Source organism: Lithobates pipiens, unplaced genomic scaffold, assembly GCF_037356315.1.
Source record: "Lithobates pipiens isolate NorthernLeopardFrog02 unplaced genomic scaffold, aLitPip1_a1.2 Scaffold_1, whole genome shotgun sequence".
NCBI lineage: Eukaryota > Metazoa > Chordata > Amphibia > Anura > Ranidae > Lithobates > Lithobates pipiens.
The window spans coordinates 15,777,998-15,801,545 of record NW_027507685.1 but is presented as its reverse complement, the minus strand read 5'-3'; the positions used below and the strand labels follow the sequence as shown (position 1 = coordinate 15,801,545).

The following is a 23,548-nucleotide window of genomic DNA, read 5'->3' as shown; positions in this document are numbered from 1 at the left end:
TTCCTTCCCTCCTTCACATTATTCCAAGTTGGTATCTATTTTATGTATATTTGTTTCACTCCAGTATTATAGTTATTGATTCGTTTCCCATATCATTAAGATATTCATCTGATTGCTCAACCAGATTAGACACTAACCACCAATGCTAGATCTTTTCAAATTTAAGTAAGTATTGAACACGTCACCATTTTTCAAGGTAAATACTGTATATTTATAAATGTGCTATTGACATAAAATTTTCACCACATGTCGGTAACAACCCATGTGATCCATACATACAAAGAAACCAAAACAAATGCATTCAGAAATGAAGTTATGTATAATAAAATGGAATGAGACAGGGGAAAAAGCATTGAACACATTAAGAAAGGGAGGTGCAAAAGAGCATTGACATGTAATTTTCACCAAATGTTGGTAACAACCTATGCAATTCATACATACATACAAAGAAACCAAAACAAATAAGTTCAGAAATTAAGTTATGTGTAATAAAATGGAAAGACACAGGGAAAAAGCATTGAACACATGAAGAAAGGGAGGTGCAAAAAGACACCATCTGAAATCTATCAGAAAGCAATCCTGCCCCTTGTCAGTGCAAATTAATATCAGCTGGTTCCGTTTCAACTGATGGCCTAAAAAATGTCTCATTACCAAGGTGTCACACAAGAAACATCACATGATGGGTAAAAGCAAAGAGTTCTCTCAAGACCTTTGCAACCTTATTGTTGCAAAACATACTGAAGGCATTGGTTACAGAAGGATTTATAAACTTCTGAATGTTTCAGTAAGCACTGTTGGGGCCATAATCTGGAAGTGGAAAGAACATAATTTCACCATAAACTGGCCATGACCAGGTGCTCCTCGCAAGATTTCTGACAGAGGAGTGAAAAGAATTATCAGAAAAGTTGTCCAAGAGCCAAAGACCACTTGTGGAGAGCTTCAGAAAGACCTGGAATTAGGTATAATTGTGTCAAAGAAAACAATAAGTAATTTTGACGCCATGGCCTGTTTGCACTCTCGCCATGCAAGACTCCATTGCTGAAGAAAAATTGTTGAAGCTCGTTTTAAGTTTTCTGCACAACATTTAGACAAGCCTGTGAAATACTGGGAGAAAGCAGTCTGGTCAGATGAGACCAAAATTTTACTTTTTGGATACCATAATACACACCAAGTTTGGATATCAAATGGCACTGCACATCACCCCAAAAACACCATAGCAACAGTGAAATTTGGAGGGGGGAATATCATGGTGTGGGGCTGGTTTTCAGCATACAGTACTGGCAAACTTCATGGTTTTGAAGAAAGGATGAATGGAAAAATGTACCAAGACATTCTTAATAAAAATCTGCTGCCATCTACCAGGATGATGAAAATAAAATGAGGGTGGACATTTCAGCAAGACAATGATCCCAAACACAAAGCCAAGGAAACTCTCAATTGGTTTCAAAGAAAGAAAATAAAACTGCTAGAATAGCCCAGCTAATCATCTGACTTGAATCAAATAGAAAATCTATGGAAAGAACTAAAGATCAGAGTTCTTAGACGAGGCCTACGGAACCTTCAAGATTTGAAGACTTTGTGGAAGAATGGACCAAAATCAGACCTGAGCAATGCATGTGACTAGTTTCTCCATAGAGGAGGCATCTTGAAGCTGTCATTACCAACAAAGTATTTTGTACAAAGTATTCAAAAAAATGGTGACGTGTTCAATACTTATTTTACCTGCTGTATGTTGGACACATTGTATAAGGTGCTACAAAACAAATTGTGATACCGTGCTACCTAAGTCTATTAAACTACATGCGCACATAACTGTTAAGCACGGGATTCAGTATGTGTATTGCTGCTATTTTGGACATTTTATATCGATAAGGTACTTTTATTTTTGTTTTTATTTTTCAAAATCTGAAAAAAAAGAGAAATTAATAAAAACTACCTGATTAAAAAAAGTGGTATTAAATCCAAAATTGTGACTTTTCCCTACATGTAACAGCGCTTTATTGAGCTAAAAGCTGATTTCTGGTTGCCACTGGATATAGTACCTCGCTGTTCTTTGCACTAAACTGCTTTATCAGTTTCAGTACTTTTCAATCCAATTACCTGGAGCTCCAGGGGCTCCTGGACGACCGGATACTCCTTGCACTCCTTTCTCACCACTGGGGCCGGCGGGACCAAAACCAGGAGGACCTAAAGGACCTCTATCTCCTGGAAGCCCAGGAAGTCCAGGATCACCAGGTGGGCCACGTTCACCTTTGAAGGCAAGGCCACCCTAAAAGCAAAAAGTACATTATATATCCATATTAATTATACAACACAAAAGGCCTTAGGTATATCAGTGTTTGGAATAAGAAATTTCTGTTTTACAGAACCATTAAGATTAAAAAATCTGTCCACTTATTTTCTAGAGCAGTTTAGAAAACTGAAAACATTAGATTAAATAAAACGATTGGCTATTCAATGTGGATTTAATAAACCATTCAATGAACAACTGGTGACACCAACTAGCTCTTCTACTTGTCATAGGTCCAGTTTCAATGCTATCTACGTCATTAGAAAAACGTAAAACATGACAAAAAAATGGGTATTGGAAAACAGCCTAGTTATCGCTGAAATCCAATGCAAACCATATACACATGCCACACCACTTCAAATAGTAAATAGATGGAGAAGCATTCATCTGACTAGTGGCAGGATGAAGGCACAGTTCTCAAGAGTCAGAGCAAGACCTAAAGTTAAGACCAAATTGCTATGACTGGCAGAACCTTGGCTGCACAGAATAAAGTCTATATACAGTGGAAGAGAAAGTATAATTTATTTACTTATACATGGGAGCTATAAGACTAGGCGCTGCCACTCTTTAAAGTTCTCATTTCGTGTGCATTCTGATATCTGTCCAATCATGTCCCTGCCAGTGCTGACTGATCCTTTACTATTTTAAGGGCAAGAGAATGTTTACTATGAGTAAGTAGAGGCGCTCCTGTTTTTCCTGATGACGCGATGTGGTGCAAAATGCATTGAGCGGGGCCAGAGGTATCTGCTGTTTGATCTCTTGTGTCATATTTTAGCAATGTGAGTAGCATTTTACTTTTAACAAATAAACACACATTTATCAGTATTTACGCTATGTGCGTCCTTTCTCCCTCTTCCTCTATAGTGGCTGTTCCAGCGAACAAGATTCATTTAACTAGGAGGTGTCAGTGTATCATGCATGTTTGATCTCTGTAACTGGGGATCCAATTGATCTGGTAAGAGGTATTTAGTGTGGTGGAGGACGTGTTTTTGTTGGAATTTCCAGGCCTTTCAACACTGTTGGTGGCTTTGGAGTGTACCATCACATGACCTCTTTTTTCTGAACACATTCATGATACATTTATTTGTTGCATATGGATTTTTTATTTATTCATACTGTTGCATGGATTGAAATTTTGCACATATTTTTTATATATATTTATTATCATTTGTACTGTATTGAATTCATATTTTTGCCAGGAAGCGCATTCAATTTTTTATATATGTTTGAAAATCATTCCAGGTATTTGGATGGTATATGGGTGCAGCTCTTGCTGATTCTATCACACTTTAGCACAAAATAATATTTTATGTTTTTTTCATCCTTTACTATTGTAAGGGTGGGGGGATGTTTCCTATGAGTAAAGAATCAGTTAGCGCTGTTGGGGCTGTGTAGTAAACATCCACTGCTCTGGCAAAAAAATTGGTCCCACCTCACTATTGTGAGTGAACAGTCAGTGCTGGCGGATCTGTGTGAGCTATCTGCTGATGCAATGTATATTTACTAACAGCCAGCAGATCTATCACACAGCCCTGACAGCACTGACTGTTCATTCACAATAGTAAAAGGTCAGTCAGAGCTGGGGGGGGGGGGTTGTGTGATAAATCATTTAACTACTAGTAAACATTCACTACACTGGCAGATAGTTCACACAGTCTCGTCAGCACTAAGTAATCTTTTCCTAGTGGCTTGTGTTAGAAATAGGGCTGACCTCTTCCCTATGTTGTGCTGAATAACTGCACTCATCCCCAGTGCACCTGCTATCGGAGATAAGTGCTGTCAATCATGCCTCATTACATATGGTCTCCTTCATACTGTGTGGTTGAAAAAGTGGTGGGGTGCACTGTCAACCATGAGGCTTCAACTATAAAACTCAGAAAGAAAAAAGGTGCTCTATGTGCATTGTACCCGACTGCAACAAAAAAAATAAGACTTTTTAAATTCTTTTATCACCCCATCTATTTAACCAGGGTTCTTTCTGAGGTTGCTAGGGGTTCCTTGAGCAGTGAACAATGGCTACTCATCAGATACTGTAAATTCCCACCAATAATTATTTCATCTCTCGGTAAGAGGGTATTCTCACTGATTGTAAATGTCATGGGACATCTTTCCACTAACAATTACCATAATAGAGGGCCTTCTCTCACTGACCACCAATCTAATGGGGACTTTCTCCACTGGCCACCAAATGTAAGAGGGCAATGCACTCACTACCAATGTAGGGAAACACTAAACTGGCCACCAGTATAAATGAGCAATTTACCTCACTGACGTGAGGAAATAATTCAATTTTCATTGTCTGTTTTTGAACATTTTTTTTTTTTAACATGTGGACATTCCTATTTTTATATGTCACAATCTATTATTATTACTGAAAATAGTTATTTTTTCGTATAGTGAAGTCTTGGTTGTCAAATAATTTAGGTTTGCAACATTTCTTATTATTTTATTTGACCTTACGTCCACAACTTTCTGTTCACTTTCTGTTCTATTAGCAGGGGTTCCCTGATAAATATAAGTTCTTCTGATATATGATATCTGAATCATGCATGGGCTTCTTTTATCCCTTAAGCCCCGTACACACTATCATTTTTTCTGCTAAGTCTTTCCTTCAGATTTACCAAAACCATATAATATGAAGTCAAACCTTAGGAGCTTACATTTGTATGAAATCAGGCAGGCCCTTCTACTACATGGTTTTGGTAAATCTGAAGGAAAAACTCAGCAGAAAATCTGATAGTGTGTATGGGGCTTTAGAAAATCTGTCAGGAGCATTGTTGCATTTGAGTGACCAGCTTCACTGTTCTCTTTTGCATCCCTTTGCATGTGCTACTTAGTCACTGCTAAATGGATTATGCATTTACAGTATAAAAAAATGCAGCAGGAGAACTCAGTTACTTGATCCTGCCATACCTAGGTAATGGGTAATCTTTACACAAGAAGTAATTACTCTCCCAAACAGTGGGCATAACACATTAACACATGACAAATTCACTGAATCGTTGAATGGCATGGAGTAAACAAAAATAACATACAGGTTCTCCTTTAGGACCTGGAAAGCCTGGGATTGCATCCCTTCCGGGGCTGCCATCTAGACCTGGACTGCCTGCTGGGCCTGGGAATCCTGGGTCACCCTTTTCTCCTTTAAGTCCAGTCTGTGAAATAACTTCACCAGGGTCTCCTTTGGAACCAGGCCGTCCAGGGCTTCCAGGAACACCATTAAATCCCTGTGCAGACAAAAAAATAGTTAATTTTTTACTTCCTGGGTTAATGCCTAGAGCTCAATCTTATATGTGAAAAAAAAAAATGTGAAATTTAGAGAATGCTTTTAACTTCTTTATTCAATAATTACCCTATTTATGTTTTTTCTTTAAATCCAGTTTCATTTTAGGTTCAGCAGTTCATTTGCAAGCATTCTCAGATATTTTTTTATACAGGAAAGGCAGGGTGCATCTTTGAAACATTCCGTTTTCAAACCTTGCATTAAAGTAGAACTTCACTGAAGAAGTAAACCATTGCGAGCATACTATGGAGGACATTTACTAAAAGTGGTGCACACAGAATACGGTGCAGCTGTGCATAGTAACCAATCATCTTCCAGGTTTTATTGTCAAAGTTTATTTGACCAAGATGAAGTTAGAAGCTGATTGGTTGCTTTGCACAGCTGCACCAGATTCTGTGTTTGCCAGTTTTAGTAAATCTCCCCCTATGTATCTTTTGCAATAAAACAATCTGACCTGCTTGTTTGCAATCATCTTTAGAATGTACACTGAGCTACACATCCACAGCTCAGTGTCAATTCTCAGTATGCCTCAAAGGCGGAATGAATAAACTTCCATAGATATGCATGGGAGTTAAGTCATTCCGGCCCAGCCACTTATGATGGCCAAAGATCCGGAACTACTTGTTTATAGTTAGGGGTGAGCCATGCAAAGGATAAGGTGGAAGAAAAATGTGGTACAATAATTTACCAACCACAAAAGTAATCCAATGTTGACACTCCCTGTCTTCATTTAAAATACAACTTAAGTCAAAACTTTTTTTTCTTTACATAGAGAAGAGAACTGTTGGAATCCCTGCCACTTTGTGTCTCATTGAGGCGATTTCCCTTCATTGCCTTACCTGTGGGGTAAATCTTTTCTTAGTCCTTGTACACACGGTCGGAGAATCCGTCGGAATGTGCCCTATCGGACCGTGTTGTCGGATAATCCGACTGTGTGTGGTATGCATCGGACTGATTCCGTCTGAATATCCGTCGGACCCAATTTTCCAACTTGTTGGAAATATTTTCCGACCAACTGGTTCGATCGGACATACTCCGATCATGTGTAGAGAATTTTGATCGGACCAAGTGCCACGCATGCTCAGATCAAATTCCTACATCAAAGCTATTGGCTACTAGCCTGAACGTAGTCCCATCGTAATGAAATTACGTCATCACGTTCTGAATGATCGGATTTTTCGACAACTTAGTCCGACCGTGTGTATGCAACAGTTTCGGACAATTGGAGGACTTGCCCTCTATTACTATTCTGGTAACAAATTAAAATAAATATAAAATGTTGGATTTTACAGAATTTTCAGTTCATGTGACAGTAATCACCAGGACAAATGGAGAGGGTAGATCTCCACATATACAGTAGACAGTAATGCCCCGTACACACGGTCGAATTTTGCGACGGAAAATGTTCAATGGGAGCTTTTTATCGGAAATTTCCGACCGTGTGTAGGCTCCATCGTAAATTTTCCATCGGAATTTCTGTCACACAAAATTTGAGATCTGGATCTCAAATTTTCCGACAACAAAATCAGTTTTTGGAAATTCCGATCGTGTGTACACAATTCCGCCGCACAAATTTCCATGCATGCTCGGAATCAAGCAGAAGAGCCGCACTGGCTGTTGAACTTCATTTTTCTCAGCTCGTCGTACGTGTTGTACGTCACCACGTTCTTGACGTTTGCAATTTCCGACCAACTTTGTGTGACCATGTGTATGCAAGACAAGTTTGAGCCAACTTCCGTCGGAAAAAATCCATGGATTTTGTTGTTGGAATGTTCGATCAATGTCCGATCATGTGTACGGGGCATAATAAATACAGGAGTTTTAACCACTCACACATGTACTCAAAATTACAAAAGAAAAAGTTTTTACTTTAGATAGACTTTGACTTAACTAATGAGACAATTGTCCCTGACAATGGAAATATTAAAAAAAATAAACAATTAGCTATAGGCTTATATCTATCTTTTATACAAAATCCCAGACAATGCTAGATACATTGTTTCTACTTTCTACTAATTTTAACTTAGATAAGACTTCAGTCAGCATCGCGATAACGGTTCTTGCCGATTAATTGTGCAGCTCTACCAGACCCTATATCATTTCTAAAGATATTAAAAAGTAAAGGTCCCAACACTGAACCTTTGGGTACACCACTAATAACCTTAGACCATTCAGAGTATGAATCATTAAGCACTACTCTGTAATTTCTTTTTTTTTTTGCCAGTTTTCTATCCATTTACAAACTGATATTTCCAAGCCTGTAGACTTTAGCTTACACATTAGCTTTGTGTAGGGAACTGTATCGAATGCTTTTGCAAAATCCAAGTATACCACGTCCACCGCCACCCCTCTGTCCAAGGTTTTACTTACCTCTTCATAAAAAGAAATCATATTTGTTTGACAACTTCTGTCTTTCATGAACCCATGCTGTCTGTTGCTTGAAATATTTTTTTCCAGCAAGAACTCATCTATGTGGTCTTTTATTAAACTCACTAGTATCTTCCCAACTATAGAAGTTAAACTAACAGGTCTAGTGTTACTTGGTAAAGACTTTGTACCCTTTCTAAATATAGGCACCACATTGGCCCTACGCCAGTGATGGCGAACCTTGGCACCCCAGATGTTTTGGAACTACATTTCCCATGATGCTCAACCACACTACAGAGTGCATGAGCATCATGGCAAATGTAGTTGCAAAACATCTGGGGTGCCAAGGTTTGCCATCACTGCCCTACGCCAATCCAGTGGTACTATTCCAGTAATTAACGAGTCTCTAAAAATGAGATACAATGGCTTTGAAATGACAAAGCTCAATTACAATAGAATCATAAGTAAAAGTCTTACAAATGTAGCACTTATTTCAATATTAGTAGCGGTATCATTGTTTGGATCTAACAGATGTTTCGGAGAATTGTCTAATTACACTTTTGTTTATTTATTTACTTCTACAGTGCAAAAAAAAACAAAAAAAACTTACAGGCGGCCCAGGAGGACCTGTCAAACCAGGAAGGCCAGGATCACCTTTTGACCCAGTAAAACCAGGCTGTCCTGTTGAGAAATAATGATGCGGAAAGTACATGTGAATGTTGTGTAAGTAAAAGTGATCAGTAACACTTCAAGGCAGGAAGGCAATAGACAAAAATGGCTGACCTGAGGTAGACGTATAATTACAAATAAACAATGAAAAAACTAATTTTTAAAGTTGCGTTTACCTGGGCTTCCAGGTGAACCAGGAGGGCCAGGGTCTCCTGGTGGGCCAACACCACCGTTTCCTATGCAATTGTAGCATGTATCTCCCTTGTCACCTGCATACATTTTACATAACACATATAAGTCAGTTAATGCAGTAACAAGCCTATTAGAGTTATACGTTATACACGTACAACCACTGTTTTACAAATAAATGATTAATATAGAGTGCACCTATCACACAAGTTTCCCAAAGATCTATGAGTTTCCTAAAGAGAGAGCAGAAAAATATCCTTCAAACATTCCTGTTTCAGATTCAATCTCCAGACAAAGGGATGGGGGATGAGCAGGAAAAGTCACTGCTCAGACTCATGAGTATAAAAAAAAGCTTGAGCTATTGGGCTCTGCACAAAGGGTATTGTCAACAGCTATGGACTGGGTTTGTCAGGGCATGTAGACTCCCTGTAAAATCTGACTTTTGTACTTAGAATACGTAAACATACTCATAAACACAGAGGGGTGGATCTTGTATCATTCAGTTGTCTCAGAGAAAATTATTTTATTATAATTGTATAGAGTACAAAAACCCTTATTTATGGTGCATCATGGCAGCATATATAAAAGTGGATATAAAAGTGAAGCACTCCACTCACTATATAATAAGTGCAATAATAGGAAACAAAACAAATATAATTATGCAAACATACATTGTGAATAAATGTCCTCTCAAAAGATATGTGCAAAATGGTCCAATAGAATATTAGTCTCAATAACCACCATAAAAATTGTGAATCAGGATGCTTGTGAGGACCTCCAAACATGTCCACCCAGGTGCACTTAGTGATGAGGTCCTCCTACGATGGACCTCATCACTAAATAAGAGGTCTACTATTGCTTAAAAAACCCAGGCTCCACAGATCTCCTCCAACAGGTAACCTACTCCTTTCAGGGACCAAGACGAAAAAAACATATAAATATAAAAAAAGACTTCATAGTGCATACTGCTATTTTTATTAAAACCTTATAACAAGATCCACTCACATTTACAATAAAGATGTAAACATATACATAGGCAAAACACGGTCTGCAGTGGTTGCCAGCTGGGGACATTTCACAACGCCTTCATGGGCTCACCTAGCGTGATGATGTCAGAAAATCCACTGATGCATTGCATCCTTCCAGAGTTTTTACTAGAGTAACTATAGCCATCTGCCTTAGAAGCATTAGGAGTGAAGCTTTGAAGTGATACATGTGGTTTACCACTTTTTATCATGTGAGTGTAATTTATTCTGGTTTTAACAATGAAATGTTACAGTGAGCACTATGCCAGTCTTTTATATTTTTTGAGCACTGATCTGCGTTATATCACCTGAGCTGTTAATGACTGCTAGAGGTCTGAGGAGGAAATTGTGATCTTTGAGGAGAGTCTAGGTGGCCAAGCGCAGATCTCGCGGAGGCGCACATTGACCTTTGTTATGGGGTACATTTTTTTAAGGTGAGAGTGTGCCCAAAAATGAGTTTTGGGCACACCTTTTTCACTCACGTGAAGTTTATTTCCTCACTGGACTGAATATAGGCATGGATTCAATCATGAATTCCCACATAGGTACATACATATATATATATATATATATATATATATATATATATATATATATATATATATATATATATATGAGAAACACTGGTTTATGTTATTTTAGTGCAGCATATTTATATTTATTATGGCCTATCAAGCCTGCTTTACTCAAGCGCATGTGAAAAAGACGTGAATGTATGGGAGGTGACGTCTCCACTTGAGGAATCTGTAGCAGAATCCATTCACAAAGTTTTCCGATAAAGTAGTTGCTGCCTTGTTACAAGCTAAATCTTTTACAAACAAAACTTATGGTAAGATATGGTCCGAATTTGTATATTTTGCAGAACAAAGGTCTTGGAATCCATTGTCACCAGAGCTTGCTTAATGCTACAGTTTTTACAACTCGGCCTCAACAAAGGTCTATATTCTATCACTTTTTAAAAGTGAAAATTTCAGCTTTATTGGCTTTGACCAGTGATACGTGGCCCCTGAATCTGCTGGTAGTCCAATTCCTGAAGGCTTGTTTCAAGTTAGGACCTCCAATAAAATTATCCTTTCCTAAGTGGGATTTGTATGTGTTCCTTAAAATTCTAGTGGAAACTCCTTTTTTTGCCTACTGAGTCATCTACTTTAAAACATATTAAAATATTACTTTTTGGTAGCCATTACTTCTGCCAAATTGCAAGCATTAGTCTGTACAGAGCCTCATTTAGAATTGCAGAATTGCAAGCATTAGTCTGTACAGAGCCTCATTTAGAATTGCAGAATTGCAAGCATAAGTCTGTACAGAGCCTCATTTATTCTGCTAGATAGAGTGATTCTGAGGCTGTTGGAGCATTTTTTTCTTCAAAAGTATCATCCACCTTTAATCAAGAAATTATCTTGCCTTCTTTTTCCCACAAGACAGGGAATTCACATCTGCTAGATGTAGGCTTAGTCTTTAGAGCCTATCTGGCAGCCACTTCTTCTTTCAGGAAGTCTAAGCTGTTTGTGAATCCTCACAGAAAAAAGGATAGGACAGCCAGTGTCAACACATACTATAGCTTCCTGGTGTGTCAAAACAATTAAGAAAGCCTACTCTTTGCAAAACCTTTCCATTGTGGAGGACCTTAAGGCATGCTCAACAAGGACAATGGCAACATCTTGGGCATATTTTCACAATTTCCCAGAGACAATCTGTAAGGTGGTGACATGGGGGTTTATTTACTAAAGGCAAATCCACTTTGCACTGCAATTGCACTTGAAAGTGCACTAAAAGTGCACTTGGAGTAAAGTCACTGTAGATCCGAGGGGGATATGCAAGGAAAATAAAAAACAGCATTTTAGCTTGCACATGATTGGATGATAAAGTCAGCAGAGCAGGTCAGGTCAGTCAGGTTCTAGTAGACGTCAACAAAATGGTAGTCGTCTGTATACAGATATCGACTTGTTGTATGAATGTGAGTGAGCTGAATAAAAGATGGCTTCAGCTCCTACTCTCCACATGTAGAGTACCCCTCAGATGCGTTTTTCCCTTTTAGCCTCTAGGATTAAGCCCTGAAAAGGGCAAAACATGTCTAAAGGAGTTTTCTACAGGTGGAGAGAAGGAGCTGAAACCATCTTTTACTCAGCCTATTCACATGCATGCAACAGGGAGCTGGTGTCTGTGTGCAGACAGACGCCATTTTGTTGAAGTACATTAACAATGTTGTTTTAGGTGTGTAAGATAAACCTGACCATTGTGGGACATATAATCCTTTACACATATTAACTATTTGTGCTCACTGATGATGCTTTTGTCAAATAGTTGTAGATCCCCCAATCATTAAAAAAACAACCAATAAGTAGATCTGTGATCAGGAAGTTCAAACGTCAGTTTTCATTATATGTAAATGTACCTGAAACCTTACTTTCCTTTTTTTTCTGAACACTGGCTTATTACACTGGTTTTATATAAACAAATCTTTATACTAATGGTATATTCCCTGGAACTCATAAAAAGTGGCACAGACACTTTTTAGAAGAGTGTCTCGCATTTCATGCTACAAATGTCAGTGAATGCGACAGCTTCATGTACCTGTCAGCAAGAAGTATATCAATTTGTCAGAAAGATGCACCAGAATTGGCACAAATGATTTCAACGTGACTTTGGTATTATTAACTAACAGTTTCCTTAATGACAAAATGGAGTTATCTCTTAATGAATTTGTCACAGCCATAGCAACATTTTGGAAAAGTGTCGCAAATTTATACCATTCAAATCTGTAGCATGCATTGGAATTATATCTTGAAGTGTTGCACAGGTTACATTCATTTGGCCCTAGACTCTCTAACGCAACAAAAAACGTGTTGCAAATCTTTACTGAATCATCCTCGCTCATTTAAAAGTACAAGGCATTTGACTTAAATGCCAATACTAACCAAAAACTTTTATTTCAGTTATAAAAAAACTGGTGGATTGTGTAATCTATCAACTACCGACAGCGAGCTCTCCAGGACTCCCACCTGTTCACCAAAACAATAGGATTCTTCATTTATGAAAACTTTACTATGAATCCAGCACATGGATTGTGACACGCTCTCTCAGTATGGAAACTTACTCCAAAAAATCTGGACTTTCTACTGTATGAAATTCCCAAAAAGAAAAACAAGCCTAAAAGTGGACCAACCCACCGATATTTATCAAAACTAAGACCGGCATGACCTTAAAGTAAACAGCCAATAATACAATTTTATAGATAGAAGGATAATAGGCTGAGGAAGTAAATCTCCAAGAAGACCGACAAAGTACTTACGCAATATCATAATTACCTTTCTGTCCTCTTTCTCCTGAAAGTCCTGAATCTCCCGGAAGGCCTGGAAGACCAGGTGACCCTGGTGCACAGACTTGTCCAGCTATGTAGAAAAAAATAAAAGAGACTATTAGACAAATATAAGCAAATATTTTTACTGAATGACAGAGTGTAGACACTGTCTATTGTTGTGATTATCTGTGATTGGTCACAGCTAATCACATGGTACAAATGGGCTGTGATTGGCCCTGACTGTACCATGTGATCACTGTGGCCAGTCACAGCTAGCAACACAATTGTATACAATGAATGGCATGAAAGGAAGCCATTCATTGTTTACAACTGTCATGTGATCTGCTGTGATTGGTCACAGGACTCACATGACACTGGCAGCAGGCCTGTATAGTGATCAGTTATACGCTGTGTCCAGTGGACACAGTGGGTGACAAATCGTGCCAGAGCGAGGCCCGTTCTTGGGAAGATGTATATGATGTCCTCCCAGAACCATAGGGGTCCTGCCTGTCTATCATTTTACAATGACGCTGGACAGGAAGCAGTTAGATAAATATTGCATTGACTCTTTGTGGAGCTTCATTACATATAAAGTAAAAGCAACATCACAAATATTTTACATAAGCAAACAAAATTTTACCAGTAGGAGACCTTGGCCCAGGTGGTCCAGGTGGACCTGGAGGACCTGGAAATCCTTGGCGTCCATCTTGACCTGGAGGACCTGGTATAGATATTCCTTGTTGACCTTCATCTCCCTTCTGTCCCTGTTCCCCTGGTAGACCAGGATCTCCAGGTAGACCTGGGACGGAGTTACCTAGAAAAAAGTATTAAAGCTGGTCACTGGTAACGTCTTGCTGTACTCAGACATCACAAATTGTTTATTCTGAGTTTTCCTCAATTTTGTCACAACTTTCAACCACCTTGGTGTAAATCATCCACCAATAAACATATGCAAGAAAACTAAATCTATAATGATTTCAGCCCATTTAATTTTTAAAACTCATGCTTTATATTGTTTACTATTTATAAAACAAAAACTGCATTACCTGTGAAGATTTCATTTTGTGTGCACCTATGGCACTGATTTCCCAGGTATAGGTTTACTAAAACAAGTGCACAGAGGTAGCTGTTTTCTTTTAGACTATCACTCTTTAGCTGAAAGTCCATAGAGAGCTGTATAGAGCACAAACAAGAGTGGGGGGAGGGATGTGCAGAAGAGTCTCTCCTCTGAACATTTAGCTGTGTGTATAATTTGTGTTTGAGCTATGAAATCTAAAAACAATCTTTTTTCAGCAAAACTGTTAAAATTTGCCTGCTAAGCATATGAAAAGGGGCCTTGACCACTTCCTACCCACTGTCTAAAAAAATAAAACACTAATGCAATATCTCATATTTACCTGACTCATAAAATATATATTTTTAATGAAAAAAATATTATACTTCTCTTTAAAACACAACACGTGTCTATTATAGAGCTGTATTAAACCAAGCATGAACGGCACAACTATCTCATCAGAATAGTTCTTAATATGCTAAATAATGCATACTTGTGCATCAGCCCTATGGAATATCTATCAGATAATTATGCAGCTAGCTTGGAAAGGAAAAGCCACATGCATATAGCCCATGGGGAAAAAATTGATGATTATCAGCATTATATGTTCTGAAGGTTAAAATGGATGTACACCCTCACATATACCCAGTGAAGTGAACAGCCTCAGATGATACACAGAGATGAAACAAATCTCCATACATAAGTTTTACATGCATAGCTGTTTCCCTTTATATATTCTTTAGAATTCTTACTTCATGTTAGAATTTTTTTCGTCCTGTTCAGGACTGGGTGTGGAATCTTGGCCTAAAGCCGAAGCAGCCGATTGGAGGAAAGGCACCCCCCCCCCCCTCCACATATGCAAAAATTCTCAGAGCTGTTCTGTGAATCCTGCAGCTTTGTGCTAATCTATGTATAGCAACCTCCCACAACACAAACTGCTGGCTGCTTTTATCTCCTGTTGTCAGAAGTTATCAGGCTGATAACAGAGCAGGAGGAGCAGAAGAAAGCCATGGGACTCAGTGCTTTGAAGAGAGATAAAAAAACACTACAGATATATGTGTCCAGCTCAAATTTCATGAATCAGATTTACATCCACTTTAATAACATCCACATCCATACTACAAGGAATACTGTATATATAAAACAGAGATTCCAAACCTTTGTAAACTAGTAAGACACAATGAAAAAAAAATCTTCAATTCACACTATCTATATTTAACTACTATACTTAAAGTGGATGTAAATCTCCAAAACCTTTTTTAATTAAGGCTTGCACCTTGTATAGTATAGTATTTCATGTCATCTGTGCCCATTCTTGCCACAAAGAGTTAATCCAGCTCTCAGCAGTCCTCTTATCTTTTTTCAGTGAGATAAAAACTAACACACTGAGAAATAGGAGTCAGTTTCTCCCCCTTGCTGTGAGTGACAGGTGATTTACATATCTCATGCACAAGTCTGAGAGAGACATTCTGTGTACTTCAGATCCCCTCCTCCTTTCTTCTCCAGCTCTCCCAGGATTGGCTGCTCCACACCTCAGCATGATTGGGCATGATGAAGTCATCTGGTGACTTTTCTGGGTTTTGACTGGATGTTAGTGATCATAGCAGAAGTTCAATGTAAGAAATACACAGGAGAAAATGCATGTTGACAAGGGAAGTGTAGAGGTGGGCGGGGAGTCTACTGACATCACGACTCAACCCACCAAGCTTAAAACAACAGACCCACCCACAGAATCTGCAGTTTTTTATGAGTCTCATAACAGACAGAGGGGAGACATTTGACAGGTAAAGATACATGCAGGAGGCATTTATATCTTTATAGGTGTCCACTATGGTAGTACTGCTTCAACATGCTTTTATGTTGTGTTTTTGATGCTTCAGTGGTGCTTCAATGAAGCTTCGGTGGTGCTTCAATGAAGCTTTGGTGATGCTTAAGTGAAGCGTCGGTGATGCTTCCATGATGCTCTGTTGAAGCTTTGTTGAAGCTTGACAGATGCCCGTGTGTGTGTGTGGATATCTCATACCTGTAATTTCTTCATAACAAAGTGAAGCTAAAGCTGAATTAAAGCCTCTCAAAAGCCATAGGTGCTTCAAGCGAGCTTTGTCATAGAGTCCTATGAAGGCTTTTAAGACACTTTGAAGCACCACTAAAGCGACATGGGGTATAATTTTTGTAGCAAAGCTGAAGCAAAGCAAATGCAAGGTATAAACAGGACTGTAAGCTAACCATTTTATTTAGTGATAGGGGCTTTGACTGGCATTCAGAAAGCTTTAACAAAGCCTGTCCGAAGCCTTGTTTTGAAGCAAGTGTTTACTAGCAAATATGTAATGTGAAGACTTAACTCAACAATAAATTCATATAAATTAATGCAAACCCTCATACTAAATGTTTTTTAGTAAACCTAAAGGACATTGTACAATCAGACTATGATTTAGACCAGATTTAGACCTTACCATGGGGTGACCCATCGGCTCAAGATTTGTTTTCCCTAATGACAGACCCATATTATTACAGTTATATTTCTTTTTTTTATTTTTAAGATGAAATCCACTTGTAATATAAAGACCCATTAACTGATGAGGATTTATGTAACAGAAATACAGACAAGGGTTTTAGAATATCAAGAAACAGTGCCCTATTTTGAATTGGCTAATATAAAACTCACCTGCAGGACCGGGCAAGCCAGGAGGACCTTGTGAACCTGGAAAGCCACGCTCTCCTTTGCTACCAGTTAATCCAGGGGGTCCGGTGTTTCCTTTTGGTCCTATGGTTACTGGTTCCTGTCCTCTAATTACCTGTTAAGTTAGAAATCACATAATATTTTGCCAGTCTTGAAACTGATTCAGAGAGCCCATTGACTGCTCATGTGACCTGAAGGATGACAATCTTCAAAGAGGAAATATAAATCTTGCAAAAAGTATTTGATATCTGGATAACTGAATGCTCACTAATATCAGCTTCACACATTTCATTGAAAATATGACCACCCCAAAGCATTGCAAGAGATAATAGGAAAGTGTAATTAAAGAGCCGCAGCAAGCAAGTCTGCAATATTCAAGCTACTTCCTAATTATCAGACAATGTTGTCTTCCAGCTTTTTCTTTAATAACACTAAACCAAAAAATGTTGCATTCCCTTACAGGTAATGCTACATCTTTCGTGGCTCTCTACTACCCGTTAAACTGTCAGTGTAAACTTAACTGCCATACCGCAGTCACCAACACACATTAATTGCAGTCAGCTTACCAACATGCTTTTGGCTGTCAACATTAACATACAGTAAATGCAGGGAAAATATACAAATTTTGAACAGATAATACGTTGATAAGACACAGATTCATCACTCTAGTGCTATAAGGCAACAACTATTTACTAATATTCTGTTTGGTCTCCTCCTTCAGAGCTCAGCTGATTCTGGACTTTGAAGGTCAATAAAAACCTAAATGCCACTACCTATGTATGTCAACCTGTAGAAGGTATAGACAGATATGCAAAGTTAACACCATTACCCACCATCGCACTCATAGCTCTGTTCGGGAAGGCACATATGACCAGGCAATAACAAGTATGGAGGTGGTAACTAGAGGACAATAACGTGTGCTTCCAAGCTTCAGAAGTGCTCATTAATGTTATGATCTCTTTCTGATTACATGCTGATATGAAAAAGCTAGGTTAGGGTAGGGTAGAACACACTAGGTGTGTGTATGTGTGTAAGAATGGGCTCATTGACATTAAATACTGGTGAGATATCTACCTGTCTATTGCAAACCTTAAAGTGGAAATAAAGGCTAATACAATTTAGGTTACAAATGTTGCTTTTCCACTACTCATATCCATGCTGCCAACTTTTTGTAAAAGAGCTCTGCGTAAATCCCTCTTTTTTTTCCCCATCAGCTTTAGTGCGGTCATGTGACATGCCAGCCCTGGCTTCGGCAGTGGTTAAGCACTGACAACAGAGGGGCTATGGAAGGCGGCAGGTGATGTTACAGACCTGGGAATTCAGGCCCATTGTCAAGCCACTCGCTAACATGGGGGAGCCCAACCTACATATAACATGAACGAACTGAAGCTAATAAAAAAGGTATTTACACAGACTTCATTTACAAGCAGTAGGCAGCATAGGTATGGGGATGAGGAATCAACATTTTTACCTAAATTGAATTAGCCTTTACTTCCACTTTACAGTTACCGTAGGCATTAGATGATCATCACCTGATCCGGGCAATGATAAGTAAATCAGGGATGCATTAAATATCTATGGACATCTTGCAATCTCTACAGTTACCCTCTGACCAACCAGTCTAAAGAGGGCAATTGATCACTTGAGTTTGTTTTTTCTTACCAATCTTAATTGTTCCCAGAGAAATATTGATAGTGTACCGTATATACTCGAGTATAAGCCGAGATTTTCAGCCTCTTTTTTGAGGCTGAAAGTGCCCCCCTCGGCTTATACTCGAGTCATCGCTGTCTGCCCGCTCGATCAGCGTGTCGAGCAGACAGACAGCGGCCATTCTATAATTCAAAAGCCGCGCCTCCGGCTCCGCCTTCGCCTGTGATAGGCGGAACACTGAATTTCCCAGCAGCCTGTGTTCCGCCTATCACGGACATCGTATCATCCTCGTACTACGGACGAGGATGATACGATGTCCGTGATAGGCGGAACACAGGCTGCTGGGAAATTCAGTGTTCCGCCTATCACAGGCGAAGGCGGCGGCGCAGCTTTTGAATTTTACAATGGCCGCCGAGGCGCCGACGAAGAGGGCACGGGACGGAGGCAAGGCAAGGCACGGCACGGGACGGGACGGGACGGGACGGAGGCAAGGCACGGCGGCAAGGCACGGCACGGGACGGAGGCAAGGAGGCAAGGCACGGGACGGAGGCTCGGGACAAAGGCTCGGGACACAGGTAGGCTGGACACACACACACACACACACACACACACACACACACACACACACACACACACACACACGGATGGAGACACACACACACACAGGGATGGATGGATACACACACACAGGGATGGATGGATGGATGGAGACACACACACACAGGGATGGATGGATGGAGACACACACACACAGGGATGGATGGATGGATGGATGGAGACACACACACACAGGGATGGATGGATGGATGGACACACACACACACAGGGATGGATGGACGGACACACAGGGATGGACGGACACACAGGGATGGACGGACACACAGGGATGGACGGACACACACACAGGGATGGACAGGCATGTCTCACCCTCGGCTTATACACGAGTCAATAAGTTTGCCAGTTTTTTTGGGGGTAAATTGGGGGCCTCGGCTTATATTCGGGTCGGCCTATACTCGAGTATATACGGTATATAAACAAAGAGGTGTCTGCCTAGTGCATCCTTACACATGTGTGGCCAAAACAAGCATATCTGACAACAAATAATTGTACAGCAGTCAACTTTTCCACACACAGTGCTATGGGTATGTTTGTCATTAGTGATTTTTCTCCAATTGTCCATTGCCAGAATAAATAAAAATCCAATCAATGGACACAAACACTGTAATTAATGTGTATGTCTTCATGAAAATTAAAAAATGAAGTCCTAATGTCTGCTGGTTGCCAATAAATAGCAAATACACATCTATTACTCTTACAGAGGCAATAAAAACTTACTTCCCCAGGAGGTCCAGGGACACCGCGGTCACCTTTTTGACCCTAGAATCAAATGAAAACAAGCATTTAGGAAAAATAAGCCATACATTTTAATATGGAAAACATACGGTTTTCCAATAATACCAAAGTAAGTTATAGGAAGTTATCCATGTCAATGACTACCAAGTTTGCTGACAAAGACACTAAAAGTGCATTCGCACATTACAAAAAGGTAAGCTTGTGTTCCCAGCAATCTCAATGTAAAATTATTTTATGGCTATTATAGCTGGTTATTAAAGTGGTTATAAACCCTATTTTGTGACTTCTACCTATAGGTAAGCCTAGAATAAGGCTTACCTATAGTTAGTGGAAATATCTCCTAAACGTGCGCCATTTAGGAGATATTTCACTTGTATTGTGCCAATGTCGTCATCAGCACATGCACTGTGAAGAAGCGGACCACCATGCCATTTCTTCCACCAGTGTGTGCCGTGACTGACGGCTCCCATGTGCATGCACGGGAGTGGCGTCACGCGCCTCTGGCCAGTCACAGAGCCAGAGTCTGTGGCCCCCGGAAGGAAGAGGGGCGTAGATGGATGCGGCCTGCACAGGTTACAGCGTGGGCTTCGTTTGCAGGTAATACTAGCCCATTATGCTTTCAATTTGCAGTCCTTGCAGGGAGCAAAACAGGAAGTAAAACCCATCGGGGTCTGCTTCCTCTTTAACCTAAAGTAACTGCTTAGGAACAGTAAACATAAATAGTTTTCTAATAGTATATGAGCTTTTATTGAAATCTGTAATTGGGTTATAGGGGTAATAATAGAGATCTGGGAGGAGGAGAAATTTGAATGGTCATAGGTATTAAACACAACAGTCCGGACAATGTTGCTATTTCTAAACATACAGTACATGCAGGAACGGTTAACAGATGTGTGGCATTTCTAAAATTAGCTTGTGTGTTCCTTTTCTATTTTTCCCAGATTGTACTTCCAGTTTTTGATTGGCTGGTCACTGAGCCAGCTTCTTTGAGGCCATTTTCTTGTAGCCCATGTCCTGTAAATAAGCCAGGATGTAGGAGTGTAAATATCGGGGGTTATTTCTGCCAGGCTTCTTGGGTGATAGAAAAGGCTTACAGGCACGGCATTTGCATTAAAAAAATATTTTTACAAACTGCACAGTGTATTTTAAACTGTTGGTGGGCCTTGTCTGCATGGGCCAATTTATATAAGAGGTGAACTTAACTTGATTACATTTTGATTATTCTGCTGCATTTGACCTACTTTCCACCATTATGCAAGTGAACAGGGATTCAAGCAGCCCAATTGCAAGACATTTTCCAAAAGTGTGCTTCATTTTTTTTTGTTTCTGATGCCGCATACACACAACTGGACTTTCCGGCAGACTAGGTCCGAAGGGATTAGTCTGTCGGACAATCCGATTGTGTGGGGGCTAGTCCGATCGTTTTTCAAGAAAGAAAATCCGACGGACCTAGAAATAGAACATGTTTCAAATCTATCGGACTAAAATTGGGAAAACCGTTCGTCTGTGTGCTGGTCCAACGGACCAAATGCAATGCAAGGGAAGCTATTGGCTACTGGCTATTGAACTTCCTTGTTTAGTCCCGTTTACATCATCACATTCAAAACAAATGGACTTTCTAATGGACTTAGTCTGTTCATGTGTGGCCAAATCCGTTCGTTCGAAAGTCTGTCGGAACTCCACCAAAAGTCCGTCGGGAAGACCGTCGGACCTAGTCTGCCGGAAAGTCCAGTCGTGTGTACATGGCATGAGTCTGCTACTCATACTACATACTACAACATAAATCCCTGTCATGATGACTCTACATTAACCAGGTAAAAACTTTACACACTATCTCCACAGCCTGTCTTTAGGCATTTTGGTAATGCTTTTCCAATCAAGTAAACCTACTGGAACCACTACTTTTGTCCAACTGAGGTTAGGGAGTTGTCCTCCGGGCTGAGAGTGCAATGGTGATAACATTTCAGAACCATGCTACAGTCCTAGGCTTCTCCAATCCTGACAGAACCGATGGAGGTGCTAGTTCATCAGATAATCGGTCTGTGAGTGCATTGTGAAGAGCACCTAGTACACATACAGAAGTTGTAATTTGTTTCAAGTATTTATCGATTAGGATGGTGGGATAGTCAACTCCCCTATTTCAAGGCTTCTTGCTGCTTAACTTGGCTGTGTGTCTTAAGGAGACTGGCAAAAAGTTGAGAGACCCCTAACCTTTTAAAATGTGTTGGCTGTACCCCACCTTTTTGACCAATAGGCTTGAAACATATTAATGTGTTGTGTGTGCTGGGTGCTCCTCACCTCTCCTTCGAAGCTCAGGAAAAGAAATTTGCTTTATCCATAGTTTTTATGGACCATGGTGAGTAATGTGTACAAACTGGCATATTTTGAATAATATCACATTATAACATGCATGGGAATATCAGTGAACAGGGATTTAGATGACTGTAACCTCAATGACTAAAATAGAAATGAATGAATCACAGTGAAAAAGGTAAGAAATAATAAGCCAAAGGCAAATGCATAAGATCAAACAACAATGGATTTTGCACTTGCCAGGAAAAAAGGCACCTTTACATTCTGCTGGTGCATATGTCTTATATAAATCATCCATGCAAATATTATTTACCTTTTCTCCATCTTGGCCAGGACTTCCTGGAAAACCACGATCACCAGAAGGGCCCTGCAAAAAAGAAAAGATTGCATTACTAATAAAAAATTTCAAACTTCAGAAGTTTGGAGTGAATTATTTGGCATAAACTTTTACAGACCTCAGCACCAGGGAACCCACTTCTTCCTTCCTTTCCAGGTTTTCCCTGTTGGAAGCAAGCAAGGCAAAGAAAGCAGGATTGGATTACAAAATGCTGATTTATTTAAAAAAAAGTATCTTTACTAGTGCATCTCCAAGAATATTGCACAGACTTAAAGTTGACAATTATTTTAATAACTTTTGTAGTAACATTTCCTCTTCTTGTTTTCGTGCAAACAAGGGAAAATCATTTCACTCATTGTCACCATGCATGTGCAATTTTCTATACTAAAGGTAATACAAAAATACAAAAAACAAGGTATCACATACAAAGCACGGACAACACTTACTATTTTTCCTGATTCTCCTGGTTCACCCTTTTGCCCCCTTACACCACCAGAAGGGCCCTAGGAAAAACATTGACACTTCAGTTTTCCAGAATCATAAAATGTAGGTATCTTTTTAAAATGATAATAAACCCTCAGATTTTTAAAAACTTTCACCAGCTGATTTAATCACTTACTGAGTATGTTGCTTCTTTATCTTTTAATTGTTGCCTATGTTTCAGTTTAAGCTAGTGTCATGAATGCTGCCCTAGTCATGTTCCTATTTCAGGGTGGCTCCTCCTCTTGGAGCATCCTATGGAGCCACTCCTGCATGCAGAGATTATAGTAGTGTCTCCCTACATTTTGTGCATCAATAGAAACACACAGCCCCATAGCCTAGGATGAAAAGGCACTTCCCCGCTCCTTCCTCTTCCTCTCCTCTTCCTTCTCCAGACTGGCTGGAGACTACCTTGTCAACTGTTAATTCTTTCTTGTGAAGATCAAACATTTAGGGAAGCAGCACTGACAGAGCAGGAGCCAGCAGCATTGAAAGACTTAAACTGCAAGTGCTGGGGTAAGACTTTTAACAAATAGTTTACTGGGGAAAGTTATTGT

The 23,548-nt window shown here is 39.6% G+C and overlaps 1 protein-coding gene across 2 annotated transcripts in view; it reads right to left on the bottom strand.

The window, feature by feature from the left end:
* Positions 1-23,548, bottom strand: part of COL4A5 (collagen type IV alpha 5 chain) — a 221,796-nt gene that overhangs the window by 85,970 nt on the left and 112,278 nt on the right. For both annotated transcript variants that reach the window (XM_077478955.1, XM_077478950.1), the window contains exons 15-25: positions 22,958-23,014; positions 22,630-22,674; positions 22,488-22,541; positions 19,844-19,885; positions 16,844-16,973; positions 13,765-13,938; positions 13,132-13,215; positions 8,786-8,878; positions 8,551-8,621; positions 5,326-5,517; positions 2,101-2,269 (exon numbers count right to left, since the gene is read on the bottom strand). In XM_077478955.1, the coding sequence (XP_077335081.1) occupies positions 2,101-2,269; positions 5,326-5,517; positions 8,551-8,621; positions 8,786-8,878; positions 13,132-13,215; positions 13,765-13,938; positions 16,844-16,973; positions 19,844-19,885; positions 22,488-22,541; positions 22,630-22,674; positions 22,958-23,014 (1,111 nt within the window). The remainder of the gene's footprint in view (positions 1-2,100; positions 2,270-5,325; positions 5,518-8,550; positions 8,622-8,785; positions 8,879-13,131; positions 13,216-13,764; positions 13,939-16,843; positions 16,974-19,843; positions 19,886-22,487; positions 22,542-22,629; positions 22,675-22,957; positions 23,015-23,548) is intronic.